Here is a 13,857-nt window from a genome sequence, read left to right on the forward strand (position 1 = left end):
ATATATAGTGGAAGGGGCTCACTAAAATCCCCAAGCATCCCTGTGACCACAGGAAGTCTCTTAGCCAGAGCTACACCTTACTCTGTCAGGTACTGAGCCCTGAGTCCCCTGCTGTGTCTTTTCTCTTGATGAAGCTTCAGGTAGCTCTCATCAGAGGGACTGGGTGTGAACTTGACCTAGGAAAGCCCATGGTTCCATATCTATTCCCCAGATGCTGGGGGCTTTGGATAGATGGGCCAGGTTATCAGTGCTGCCCTCTGCGTCAAGCATAGCTACCCATCAGCATCCAGGAGGGACTGGTTACAGGGTACCCAGGTGGATATCACTGTCAGCGGATGTTGAAACCCTTTATCCATACATGGCATGGTATCTGCATAATGAAGCCCACACAGTCCCACCAGGCACCTTAAGTCACCTAGCACCAAATCCAATATATTTGCTGTGTGAGTAGATACTAAGTTCTCTATCTCAGTAATGACAGTCCACAAAGTAAACCGGAAGAAATTTCTGACTGATTTCCGTCAGCAGTGGGTTGGTTTTCTAGGTAAAGAACCTCCAGTTTCTCTCATAATTTATTTTACAGGCAGAGAAACAAAAGCACCTGCCCTGTGTTACTCATGTCAGGAATCACAGACCTGGATTTGAACTCAGTCCAGGGCCCGTGTTCAGTGGCAGCTCTCAGATAGCGGTAAAGATAACTCAGAGTACTAGAGAAAGACTCAGCTATCAAAAGCACATTCCGCTATTCAGAGGATCCAGCTTTAGTTCCCAACACCCATGTCAGACAGCTCACAAGGGCCTGGAACTCCAGTTCTTGGGGATCCAATGCCTCATATGATTTTTTAAAATGTTTATTTATTATGTATACAGTGTTCTGCTTGAACCAGATCTCATTATAGTTGGTTGTGAGCCACCATGTGATTGCTGGGAATTGAACTCAAGACCTCTGGAAGAACAGTCAGTGCTCTTAACCTCTGAGCCACCTCTCCAGCCCAGCCTCATATAATTTTTAAAAATAATTATTATCACAGCTGACGTGGTGACCCAGCACTCAGGAGGCAGAGACAGGTGGACTTCCATGAATTCAAGGCCAGCCTGGTCTACATAGCAAGTTCCAAACTACCTAGGGCTACATAATGAGACCCCATCTCAAACAAAATAAGTAATAATAATAATAATAATAGAATATATATAAAATGATAACTTGCTTTAGTAGGCCTGGGGAGGGGCGGACATTGCTTGCTTGGACCGTAGGCAGAGCACAGAGAGAGCTTCAGGACCTGCCAGAATGTCGAAGGGAAAGGCTCACAGGTCCCCTGTACTGAGGAAAGTATGGGGAACATGCTTTTTAACACAAAGATAAACAAGATGAGGGTGGTGGTACATGTCTATTATGTCAGCACTCAGGAGACAGAGGCAAGAAGATCAGGAGTTCAAGGCCAACCTCAGGTACATACTGGGTTGGAGGCCAGCCTGATCTACATGAAACCCTGTAAATAAATGAAGAAGGAAGGAAGGAAGGAAGGAAGGAAGGAAGGAAGGAAGGAAGGAAGGAAGGAAGGAAGGAAGGAAACACTAAATAGGTTTAGGGTAACCTTTTGAAAGTAATAGAGCAAACTTTATGGAAGTTAGGGTGCTATTTGTAGAAGAAATCTGATCACCTTCCATCTTCCTTTGGAACCAGCCCCAAGAAGGAGGCTCCTTTTTGTATCATTAAACATCCTTAGGCAAACCCCCTGCCACCAGGGAACCTTCTGGGACAAAATAAAGAGGAGCGCTTCCTCATGGTGACATACAGAAGTTTGGTCCAGGCCAGCAGAGTCAGACAGATCCAGACTCCAGCTAAGGCGATCACTTACCTGGAGAGAAGCGGGTTGACATTGCTCAGGGTCATTCGGTTCATGACCTGGATTTTTTTTAACTTTCTTTAAAAAATTTTTTTAATTGTGTATGTGTGTGTTCAAGTGCCCACATGGAGGACAACTACAGGAGCTGGTTTTTTTCTCTCACCATGTAGGTCCAAGGAATCAAACTAAGGTAGACATGCTTGTCGGCAAGTACCTTTACCTTCTGAGCCATCTTACTGTCCCCAAACCCAGACTTTGAACTCAGTCCAGGGCCTGTGTTCAAAAGCTGCTCCCAAATAGCTATAAAGTTAACTCACTTCAGCCAAGCCATGTCCCTGCTGGACTTCATGGGGCAAGCAGGAAACAGAGAAGACCTTGGGCCTAGCCTTGCTATTCCCACCCATCATAATCCACATATAAGTTAAAAAGGAAAAGAGGAGGTGGAGAATGAGAAATGGGGAGAGAGGGAAGGAGGAAGAGCAAGGAGAGGAAATAAATCTTTTCAAAAATTATTGACACGTGTGCGTGTTCCACCTGCATGGATGTCTGGGCGCCATGTGGGTGGCTGGTGCCTGCAGAAGCCAAGAGAGGAACTGGATCCCCTTGATTTGGAGTTACTGATGGTTGTGAGCTGTTGTGTGGGTACTGGAAATTAGATCTGGCTCCTCTGGAAGAGCAACCAATGCTCTTAATTCCCGAGCCCCAGGAAATACATCTTTAATTAATGTCCTATCATGGGGATGAATATGGTACAACAGAGAGTAACTAGGATCTGGAGTCAGCCAATCCCGGGATCAGATGTTGCCCAGCCCTGTCTCACCATAGTTCTAGTTGTTCCACACAATGGTAACTTTCACAATCTTTTTTTCACAAGAACTGTATGAACTGGGTACATCAATCACAATTCTCACCACTTCAGTTAAGGAAACAGAGGCAAAGAACGGTTAAGTAGCTTGTCCAAGATCACATAGCAAGTGAGGGGTAGAGCCTGGTTTTGAACCAAGGAAGATGTGGGCCTAGAATCCAAATCTCCTTCAACACGGGCTTCCTGATGTGCAATAGGCATTCAAGAGAGGAAGCAATCAATTATGAGAAGTAGAGCTTGCCTGACTCCCACCACAAGGTCCTCCCTCATTCCCTTTCCTCCAGGTCCTCTGCTAGGGTTAGGACTCCCCATGATCTGCCCATCTTCTGTCCTGTCTGAACATGGGGTTGGTCAGACCAGGGCTGGGGTAGCTCTGTCAGCTGTGTGTGTCTCTCTCCAGGACTATGGCTACCTTGTACAGTGACGCGGAGTGGTCTTCCAAAAACCTGGAGCCTGCTGTCTTTGAGGCCCGGCGACATGTTGTTAAAGACAAGATGCCTGCCCTGTTCCCAGATAATCTCTGCAAATGGCAAGAGGAACTCCGCCAGCACAGCCAGCAGGGCTACAAGACCAGTTTTACAGACTTTTGGGGCAAGTTGGTTGAGTACAGTCTAGGTGATAAGGTGGGTGTTCAGCCTTTCCTGGGTTCCATCTGCCTAGAGTGATACCAAGTCTCATTCTTTCTTCTTCAGAGAGCCTGAACCTCCGTAGCCAAAGACATTAGGGTAGATTAGATTAGATTAGATTAGATGTACCTGCAGGTACATCTCAGGCTGGAAGAATCGTGGGGTGTCCAAATACATATTGGGGTAAGATGGCAAGGTCATCTTTCATACCCTTTTCAGAGGACTGAGACCCCGTGTTGGGCCAACCTGGGTGCTCCCCTGCATAGATCAAGCATGGCTTCTGAAAGCCGTATCTAAACATCTGTGGGAGAAAATGAGAAAGAAGCTGGGCCAAGCAAGAGTGCTGTCAGCCCTGCCTCCATTCTGACCCCGCGTGGAGGAGAGACAGAAAAGTCAAATAGAGCATACATTATGTGAGTGCTGTGTGGCCTAGGAAGGCTCACAGCAAGGACTTGTGGGTCCTTTGGTCCCAGCTATGTGCTGCATTATCCCTGGATAAGCCTGTCTTAGCATCTCATCATTAGGTCCCAGGAAATGTGGGCCCAGCATAGACAGCCACAGATTACAGGGTGCAGCAGCCAGCACCCTTCAATGTTGTTCTTGGTCACCGAAAGTCCACATGGTCCATTTTCATGGCCACCACAAGGAAAGAGAACTAGGCTAGGGGAAGAGAAGCAAAGCTAGGAAGCTACAAGAAGACCTCTTCTGATCTTCCACTCTAGCTGTGGTGAGAGTCTCTCCCCCTCAGCCAGCCCCCGTGACAGCAAAAGCTGGCTGGGCTCTTTCCTGGATCTGTGGCTTTACTTCTAGGACATTTAACTCTGTATCACCCAGATCTCTGGGTCCAGTTGTGTTAAACATCCTCTTTTGCTTCAAAGAAGACCTAAGACACGTGTTTGCCCTTCCACCCAGGTTCACTTCAGTGGAGTCTTTGTGCACAGGGTAACCACGTACGGTCAGAGCTTGGGCACCTAGGACCTCAGCTTGGCCTCATTTGCGCTGGCAAACTTTGGGACACGGCAGAAGTGGTCCAGGCATATGTGCGGGACTTGCCACACTGGGACACAACACAGATCTTGGAGGACTTAGGGCTTGCCTAGACTGTCCCATAGTTTCAGGGTCCTAAGGCTCCAGTTGAGAAGTGGAGTGAGGGGAGAGGGAAAGAGATTTGCTTCTTAAATTTTAAGGGTCAACACCAAGTTAATAAGACAAAAATTCCTGGCAGATGTTCAGGTTCCAAAGGTGATTGGGAGTAATGGCAATAAAAAGGGACCGTGGTGGCTTTTCCTACCTTTACCATATCCTCCATCCCCGAGATATGAGAATCCTCAGACCCCCCGCAAGAGACAGCTTTAAATTGCAGAGCTAAGCCCACCTCACTTATGGCCTGTGTTGCCAGACAGCCCAAGAACATGTTATACATTCTCCAAGTGCCGTTGAGAGTTGACGTCTGGACTCCCGGCAGCTTATACAGTTCCCCAGGGTCGGGTGGGCTGGGGGAGGCTCTGGAGTCTGGAAATGGGTTCAGATAGTTCTCTTGTTCCTCACGAACGGCTTGCGAGCCACCTCTCCTAACCACTGGTGTCCCTACAGAAAAATGACTGCAAACTGTCCGAGCAGCGGGCCGCCTTGTGCCAGGGGCAGAATCCTCTGCCCATCTACCTCACCATCAATGTCAAGGATGATGTAAGCAACCAGGATTTCAGAGGTAACACTGGCGGCTAGTGATTTAGGACGGGGTCCCTTCTTGGCGGGTACAGCACACACTTTGCCAGTCTCCACATCAAAAAACCGTACCCCACGGCTGAAGAGCTCTCCCGCATGAGCGGGAGCGATTTCCCTTAGGCAGTTTCCCTTAGCTTTCTGGGGCTTATCTGATGAGTCGGTGGGAAATGATGGTAGCGAAGATGAGACTCTAAGATATTTTGGGGGGGGGGATGCCCGAAAGGGAAGCCTAGAAGGGTCCGTTTTTGCCCCTTGTTCAGCTTTAAGAAGCAAAAGTTTGAGCCTCACAGCTTGCAGAGCTGTTTGGTTCAGCAGCAAACGCCCCCCTTGCGTCCCACAACGGAATTGCGGTTTGCAGTTCTAAGTTCCCTGGGTTCCTGGAGCCAGCACTGGTGGGCCGGGGGCGGGGCTGTGTAGATGGCTCCCCAACCTGAGACTGATATTGCTCCCTGTGTACAGAATGGTTCGAGTTCTCCCCCTACGAGGCGGGCATGCAGAAGTATGGTGCCTACGTTCCTACTGAACTATTCGGCTCCGAGTTCTTCATGGGGCGGCTGATGAAGAGGATGCCTGAGCTAGAGATGTGCTACATGCTAGGTGATTCCCTAGGACACTCAGTCCCAGTGTGGCGGGGCACCCTGGACTAGTGGGATGACTGGGAATCTTGTGCCAGTGCTGCTTGCCTTGGTTAGCCTTGAACTCTTGAATTTCCTGCTCTGCCACATAACATGAATCCAAGAGGGGCTCCTGAACCTACTTCCAGATTGTGACTGCCCTAATCTTCCTGCAGCCCTTTAGGTTACAGAGAGACTTCAGTAAAGGGACCCTAGAGGACTGTCTCAGCACCCTGGTCTCCGATGGTCAGTCTAGGGTCTGCTCAGAAGCAGCCTGGGTGAGGAAAGGTTCTAGAAAATCACCACTCTGCCTTGCTCCCTGTCTGACTCTAGGCAGCAGTGTGCCTGCTTCTAAGAAAGACTGAACCCCTCAGATCCCAGGCAGAGGGGACCCCAGCAGAAAGGACAGAGTCACTGGGAAAGCCTAGCCCAGCTTCCTGTTCTTTGCTCCCTGGTTCCTCAGAAGCCAGGTCACCAAGTGTAGCGGTCAGAAGGCAGGTCACTAAGTACAGCGGTCAGAAGTCAGGTCACTGAGTGCAGGGGTCAGAAGGCAGGTCACTGAGTGCAGGGGTCAGAAGGCAGGTCACTGAGTACAAAGGTCAGAAGGCAGGTCACTGAGTACAGAGGTCAGAAGGCAGGTCACTGAGTACAGAGGTCAGAAGGCAGGTCACTGAGTGCAGGAGTTCACTGTGACATCCACTGTAAAATCCACATCCACATGCCTACTGTGATGTGCACTGTAACACTTACTGATACCCACTATGATGTCCACTGTGACATCATCCACTGTGACACCGCCCACTGTGACATTGCCCACTGTGACATCATCCACTGTGACATCATCCACTGTGACATCACCCACTGTGACATCACCCACTGTGACATCACCCACTGTGACACCATCCATTGTGACACCATCCACTGTGAAGTCATCCACTGTGACATCACCCAGTGTGACATCATTCACGGTGACATCACCAACTATGATGTCCACTGTGACATCATCAACTGTGACATCACCCATTGTGACATCACCCACTGTGACATCCACTCTTTGTTCTTCACTTCAGAATCTTGTCTACAAACAAAATGGCCTAGAAAATAAGGCTATCTTTATGGCTTCAAGAGCAGCTATTTAAACATGTTTTATCTAAATAGGATGCCTATATTCCACTTACTCCAAAGCAACCCATTCCAGAAAGTCTAACTTGAGTCCCATCTTGTCTATGATGTCCACACAGAAACCCACAGTCCACAGTTCCTTCCTCTCCCCTGAGCCCCTACACTAAAGCCCATGTGGTTCTGAAACCTATAGTCCAGCTTGAACTCACTTGCTAGCTGTGCAAAGTTGCCTAAATTGCCTAATTTCTCTGGAGCTGTTGCCTCAGGTCTATATAAGAAATTTAAATAGAGCATATAATTGTTAGTACTGGCTTGTTATTATAGGGTCTCACTATCGTAACAGGTAGCCCAGGTAGGCCTGAAGCTATATACCCTAGGCTAGTTTCAAATTCTTGTCGATCCTCTTGCCTCTGCCTTCCTACTGGGCTTACAGGAGTGAACCACCATATCTGGTTTTATTATTATTTCATAGTATTAGTATATAAAATTTTATATAACCTTATAGTATTGTTATATATTTTACATTCAAAAGTAAGAGCTAGCCTTCTATGTATCAAGGCTTACTGCATGCCAGACACTGTCTTAAGTGCTTTCTCAGTGTGAGCTGAGGCAAGGGTGGAACTGGGTTTGAACTCGAAGCCTGCACTTGTCAGTTACCAGCCCTCCTGCAGCTGTGTCCTAAGCACCCTCCTGCCCCCCTGCCCTGAGGGAAGGGAGAAAAAGAGCCAAGGACTAGCACCATCAGCCATTGCATGGAACTGCTCAGTGGGAGTCAGAAATCCAAGTTTGTCCCACCTACAAGCCGCCTGGTCTGGAGTAGGCATGGAGGCTAAGGCTCAGCCAGTGAAGTGTAGGGGGCCTGGCGAGAGTTGCTCATGGCTTCTCCGCTTCTCTAGGTTTGTGGAGTAGCATCTTCTCCTTGAATCTGCTTGACGCCTGGAATTTGTCCCACACCTCAGAGGAGTTCTTCTACAGGTGGACAAGGGAGAAGCTGCATGACATCGGTAGGTGGCAGCCTGGCCTCCCCTCTTGGATAATGGATCTATAGCGTATGGACCATGAGCTAAGGACTGGTTGCCTGGCACTGTTTCTCTTTCGTCCCCATGATCCAGACTAGGGAAGGCAGTTGGGCCAGAGAGTTTTCCTTCACTGGTGGCAGGGGTGGGGGCAGGGTGGCTACAGGTGGTACTTGTGCCAAGGCCCAGAAGGATACCTCCAACATCCAGAGAGCTGATGGCCCTAGATCTGAGCACAGAGAAACACCAGACTTCTGGGCTTGCCGTCCTCTCTGGAGCCTTCCTTCCTGGCTGTTCTCTCTCTCTCTCTCCGTACCTTCCCATCCTCATCTCATACCTCTGTCCTAAGTCCTCTTGGGTTCAGAGCTAGGGCTTGGGCAAGGAAGGAGTGAACTGAGCTTAGAGTGGCTCGCTCTCCAGGGTCGAGCAATCAGGCGCTACCCCAACTTTTGTAACCTGCCCTTCATCCCTTCCCCCTACAGAAGATGATCCACTCCTGCCCGAAATCCCGAAATGTGATGCTAACCCCTTGGAGACCACAGTAGTGATCCCAGCGTCATGGCTGTCCAACACCTTCCGAGAAATCCTCACGCACAGGCCCCTTGTGTCTGAGTTCCACAACTTCCTGTACGGATTGCAGCTGCATACTGACTACCTACAACACAAACAGTTTGCTATGTGGAAAGGTACCCCACCTGGGAGCTCCTCCAGGGCTGGCTCTCTTGGGAGGGAGATAAATAGAATTGAAGTTACCATTGAGAAAGACAGTCTCCTCTGGTCATGTTGATGGGTAGAAACACAGCTGGCTAGGGCAAGGATGTGGGGGACAGGGTGGGGACTAGCCCGTTTGTGGCTGAGGGCTTGAATGAATACAACTCTGCCAGCAGGGGGCGATGCAGGCACTAATTAATTAATTGACTAACTGCAGAATCTGAGCAACTGTCCCAGGGGCAGATGTTGGCCCCATTGTACAAATGGAGAGATAGGAGCACTTTTGGCAATATCTTTGGGGAACACCTTTCACTGTGAGTGGTGCCCCCATTGCAGTTGAGCAAGTACAGCCTAGTTCAGTCTCACAGCCCCAGACCTTAAACCACACTCTCATAGCTTTGATTCCGTGTGCCCCTCCTTGCTAATATTTTGGGGACAAGTCTAGGGCGCCTTCTCTCCCACCATGTAGAAATCTTTGATGTTTTATTTGACCACAGCCTGCGAAGTCCTTCAGTCTGGGCCCATTATCCTTTTCCTTGCTATCTGGAGCAAAATAGGCAGATGTCTCTAGGTCCATGGGTATCCCTAGTTTATAGGATGTTAAGCCCCTCCTTCTCCATAAGCTCCACGGATGGGTCATGGTAGGTTTGTGTACATAACCCATAAAAAAATGGATAAAGTCTCAAGAGCATGCTGTTATACATCAGCCCACCCAGAGAAGTAGGACTCAGAGCCTTAGAGAGGATGTAGGAGGCTAGAGGCCCCAGGCTGAAGCAAGAAAGCTCCAGGCAGGGCAATCTGGTCATATCAATGCCTCCACCCCCGCCCCCCAACAGCGGACATCAGGGCACCGGGTAGGTAAGATGTTAACTAGAGGGCTTGACTTTCAGACACTGTGCTGGACACCTTCCCAAACCAGCTGACGCAGTTCACAAAGCATCTGAACCTGCTGGACACTGCCTTCTTCGTCAACTCCAGCTACGCACCTCTCCTTAGGCCGGAGAGAAAAGTCGACCTCATCATTCACCTCAATTACTGCGCGGGATCCCAGACAAAGGCAAGTAAAGCAGGAAGGGCGCCAGCCCCGACTGCTCCTGAGCCGTCACAGAGTCAGAGGCTCTACCACGGAGACCTGCACAGGTGTGAAATGGGAGAAGATGCCCGGCTAGCGCATTCTGAGGCAGCCTCAGAGGAGCTCCCGTCATGCAGCGCGATGCAGGGCCAGAGGACCAAACCTTGCTGGCAACCAGCTGGCTCTCACGTGCTAGGACTTGGGGTTTGCCTGAACTCAGTGAATGGCAATTTAATTTTTGCTTTTAAGTATCTGATGCACTTGGCCATTTTTCAGCTGAAAAAATATCTTGATGAGTTTGTAATATCTTGTTTTCAAAATAATCCTAGGGTCCATGTAATCACAGGGCTTCCATATGGTTAAAAGAGTTAGCAGCAGTGGTAGTAGTGGTATTATTATTATCATCATCATCATCATTATTATTATTATTAGTTTTCTCTTTAAGGGAAAACTCTGGCCTCTGGTTTTTGGTTGTTTCTTTTAGAATTTTTTTTGTTATTAACTTTGATACAATCCCATCCTGAAGCCAGGAAAAGAAAGGAATTATAGACAGATGACTAGAATGGAAGCAATAGTCGTGACCTAAGCTCGTAAAGAAGCAACCGTGTGCTTCCCTACCCAGGACCTCACCTGGCCTTGCACCAGCTCCTTATGGTAGACTGCACAGCTGCTATTACCCCTAAGTGACAGAGGAGGGGACCAAGACTGGAGGCGTATGCAAATGAGGCCATTATGGCACTGGGGGTTCTTTGTGATTTAAAAGGAACTTTTTCAAAGTCCAGCCTTCGGACACTGTCACTTCCAAAATCTCTGAGTGGTCGGTCAGGACTCCAGGCCCCAGTGTCTGTCAGTCTCACCGAGGCCACCCCTGTGTCCCCATGTCTGTCTTTGGGGGAAGCAGCAGCGGGGCTTCTGTGTTTTCATTCAGGGGAGGAACTTTCCTCGGGATGGGCCCCAGACCACTGTCTGGGCCTTTTGTCCTAACATGGCTTTCTTCTTAAAATACCACAATGACAAAGCAGTTTGGGACCAGAGGTAGCTAGAAAAAAATCAGGAAACCAGACCTGGATCTCTGTGGGGCTCACCCCTCGCGCTCCCCCCACCGCGGGCCTCTCCCCCCCAAGTTCTAACATTCAAAGTGTCTTCCCATGACGGTACAGCCCCTGAAACAAACCTGTGAGTACTGCACCGAGCAGAACATCCCCTTCCCCAGCTACTGCATCCAGGAGGATGACAAGAGTCTCAAGGAGTGTTACCTGATGGAGAATCCGCAGGAACCTGATGCCCCCATCGTGGCTTACTTTCCACTCATCAATGACACCTTCCAGAAGTACAAGGCTCCAGGTGAGCGCCCAGCATCTGCTGGACACAGGCAAATGCCCCTGATTTTAGACTTACCCCAAAGGGGAGGCCTGATTTAGCTCCAGTCTGAACCCAGAGAATTCCCTCCATCCTCTCCCATGAACTGGCAACATAGTCTCCTGTTCTTTTAGTCACTCAGCCATTTATTGATACCCAGCTATGTGGATAAACCTGAAATAGATAAACTATGCTTTAGGTGTGCGTGTGTGTGTGTGTGTGTGTGTGTGTGTGTGTGTGTGCAAACAAGTCCTTACAACCTACCATAATCTGTAGCAAATCCTCTTGCCCCAAGGTGTAGAACGAAGTCCTGAGGAGCTGGAACTGGGCCAGCTGAACATCTATGGTGCCAAGTCTCCCTATGCCACCAAGGAACTGACGTACACAGAGGCCGCTTTCGACAAGCTGGTGAAGCTCTCAGAATACAATATCCTCAATAACAAAGACGCACTCATTCAGGCTGTGAGGCTGGCAGTGGAGAAGAAGCGCATGAAGAGCCAGTGTCCCTCCTAGGCCTGGGGGAGCCCTGCTTATCCTGTGTCTGCTTCTATTGTCAGAAGCATCAGCCCTCAAAGCCTGACCTCACACACCGCTGCTGCCCTGCTTTCTGGCCAGGGGTGCAGGCGGCTTGGCCTGGGCTTTCTAGCGCAACATTACAAAGGAACGAGGAAGAGAGAAAAAGGAAAGAAAAAAAGAATCGATCGGAGTTTTACGCCCCTGGAGTTTCTCTCCGCTTCCCAGCCTGGAAGGTACCATGTTCGCAGGCTCCCGCACAGTCTCAAATGTAGAACGCAAATGTGGCCTTCCTCCTCCTACGACCAGAGAAATGCCCAGGAAGACTGAGAACTGCTCTAAGTTCCTCGGGAAAATGCTTTGTAAATTTAATGTGATTGCATCCTTGGAATTTTCGTTGTCAACAGTATTTTGTGATTTATTTTTATTTTTTACTATGATGACATGACGAAGAGAGTGTTAGTGGAAAGCCTGGTCTCCGACGCAACAAAGCCAAACCGGTGACCATCCCTTGTCAGTGATGCCTCTTCAGCCGCCAGAGCCCTGGGCTGGTGTGCTCCAATCCTGATCAGGATCAGGTCACCCAGCCCCAGGAAAACCAGGCCCTGCTAGAATGCAGCATAAACCCACAGAGTGCGGATCCAGGATGCCATTCCGGGAGGCCTAGGGTAGGCTGTGGGCACCAGTTCAGTGGCATGAAGCCGTCAGTGCCATCCGCGTTCTCTGACATCTCTCTGGCTTCCAGCTGGAGTTATTTATTTCGGAGTTGAATCCTCTTATTTATCACAGAAGACACCACCGCCAGTTCCTCTAAGTTCTTATGAAGTGACTCAGGGAATAAGGTTAGGAAAGACAGCCTCAGAATGGCGACTCAGGACCCTGAGAAAGACCTCAGCTCTGGAGGGGAGTATCTGATGATCTCCGAACACAGACACCAGACTCCAGGCTTCACTGATAGATCAGAACACGAGCCCCTGTAGGGAGAAGACAGAAGCTGAAGGGCAGCGAGGCCTGTGACCTGCACTGAGCCCAACAAACCTGGAGGACAAGGCCCTTTTTCTGAGCCACGTGATCCCACCACAGTCCTTGGCTGTTGAGAGATGAATGGTACCAGACATTTTTGTTCATTTGTTTTAAATGGGCATCTGTTTCCGTCACTGTTATTCAGTGTGATTGGGGCTATAAACCTAGCCACACTGACAAGAACCGGACTGTGAAGAGATTGATTGCCACCCCCCCCAGCCTCACCTGCCCCCAGGTGACTCCCCTGTGGGAAGAATGGGTTTACCACACATTTCTATCAACTTGGAGAACGTGAGCCCACAGACTCCCTTGAGCCATTGGTAAGCTGGTCTTCTTGGCCTGCAGAACTGGTCCCTATACCCGCGTGATGCTGACGTGAGTCGAATGTCCCTCACTTCCTCTAGCCCTCTACTGCCATTGACAGTAGCTGGCTGCCATTGTCTTCCCTCCCTCATGCAGGGAGCAGGCTCTGAACTGAACCAGAATAGAACCTGCATCTTGCAAAGCAAAGACAGCCGCGCCTCGGACTCGCCGCAGCATGTGAAGTTTATAAGATCACTGTACCATTTGAGCACAGAATAAAGTGGTCACAGGGGTGAATGTTGGCCCATCTGCTTTCATTATCTGCTGCTACAAAGCCCTCCTGACCTGGACCCCCGTCCTTGCCCCTACCCCCACCTCTGCCCTCATTCCCCACAATTCTCAGCTACTAGGGGTAGAGGAAGCCTGGGGCACATAAGCCTCTTCAGAGAGCTTTGTTGCCTGCTCCTGGGTGGCCACTGCTTTCGGTGAGGCCTCCCCTGTTTTTCTGAAACTCTCATCAGCTGGTGGAGTATAACTTGACGCAGACCAGGATGCTCCCAGCCCATGTGCTCGGCAGGAGGAACCGAAGGAAGCCGAATGACGGCTTACATCAGTGGCCAGTGCATGCTTGTGCACAGCAGGCTGAAAACCATTTGATTCCCAGGAACTTAGATTTGGGTTGTGTCCGTAGCGAGAGAAGATCACAGCCCCACACTGTCACTCTCAGTATCCTGAGGAGTGCCCCTAAGCTTTAGGAACATTGGTTAAGGTCAAACTGGGATTCCTAGCTTCAACACAGAATTTCAGGGCGACCTGGAATTGTGAAGAACAGCTGGTGTTTTTATTAAGGACATTTTTTAAATTTTTTATTGTTTTTATTGAGCTATATTTTTTTTCTCCACTCCCCTCCCATCCTCTCTCCTCCCCTTCTACCCTCTTCTATGGTGCCCATGCTCCCAATTTACTCAGGAGATCTTGTCTTTTTCTACTTTTTCTACTTCCCATGTAGATTAGAGCAATGTAAGTCTCTCTTAGTGTCCTCATTGATGTCTAGGTTCTCT

The 13,857-nt window shown here is 49.4% G+C and overlaps 1 protein-coding gene across 2 annotated transcripts in view; it reads left to right on the forward strand.

Annotated features, from left to right (window-relative positions):
• Pla2g4e (phospholipase A2 group IVE) overlaps positions 1-13,003 on the forward strand; it is a 38,913-nt gene extending 25,910 nt beyond the window's left edge. For both annotated transcript variants that reach the window (XM_050134478.1, XM_050134477.1), the window contains 8 exons: positions 3,113-3,335; positions 4,932-5,046; positions 5,523-5,660; positions 7,696-7,803; positions 8,298-8,501; positions 9,417-9,583; positions 10,759-10,942; positions 11,253-13,003. In XM_050134478.1, coding sequence (XP_049990435.1) covers positions 3,113-3,335; positions 4,932-5,046; positions 5,523-5,660; positions 7,696-7,803; positions 8,298-8,501; positions 9,417-9,583; positions 10,759-10,942; positions 11,253-11,470 — 1,357 coding nt within the window. In that variant the 3' untranslated portion in view covers positions 11,471-13,003. The remainder of the gene's footprint in view (positions 1-3,112; positions 3,336-4,931; positions 5,047-5,522; positions 5,661-7,695; positions 7,804-8,297; positions 8,502-9,416; positions 9,584-10,758; positions 10,943-11,252) is intronic.
• The last annotated feature ends 854 nt before the right edge of the window (positions 13,004-13,857 follow it).

The sequence above is a fragment of the Alexandromys fortis genome, unplaced genomic scaffold (assembly GCF_014885135.2).
Source record: "Alexandromys fortis isolate MF-2015 unplaced genomic scaffold, M_Fortis_MF-2015_v1.1 scaffold_6, whole genome shotgun sequence".
In the NCBI taxonomy this organism is placed as follows: domain Eukaryota; kingdom Metazoa; phylum Chordata; class Mammalia; order Rodentia; family Cricetidae; genus Alexandromys; species Alexandromys fortis.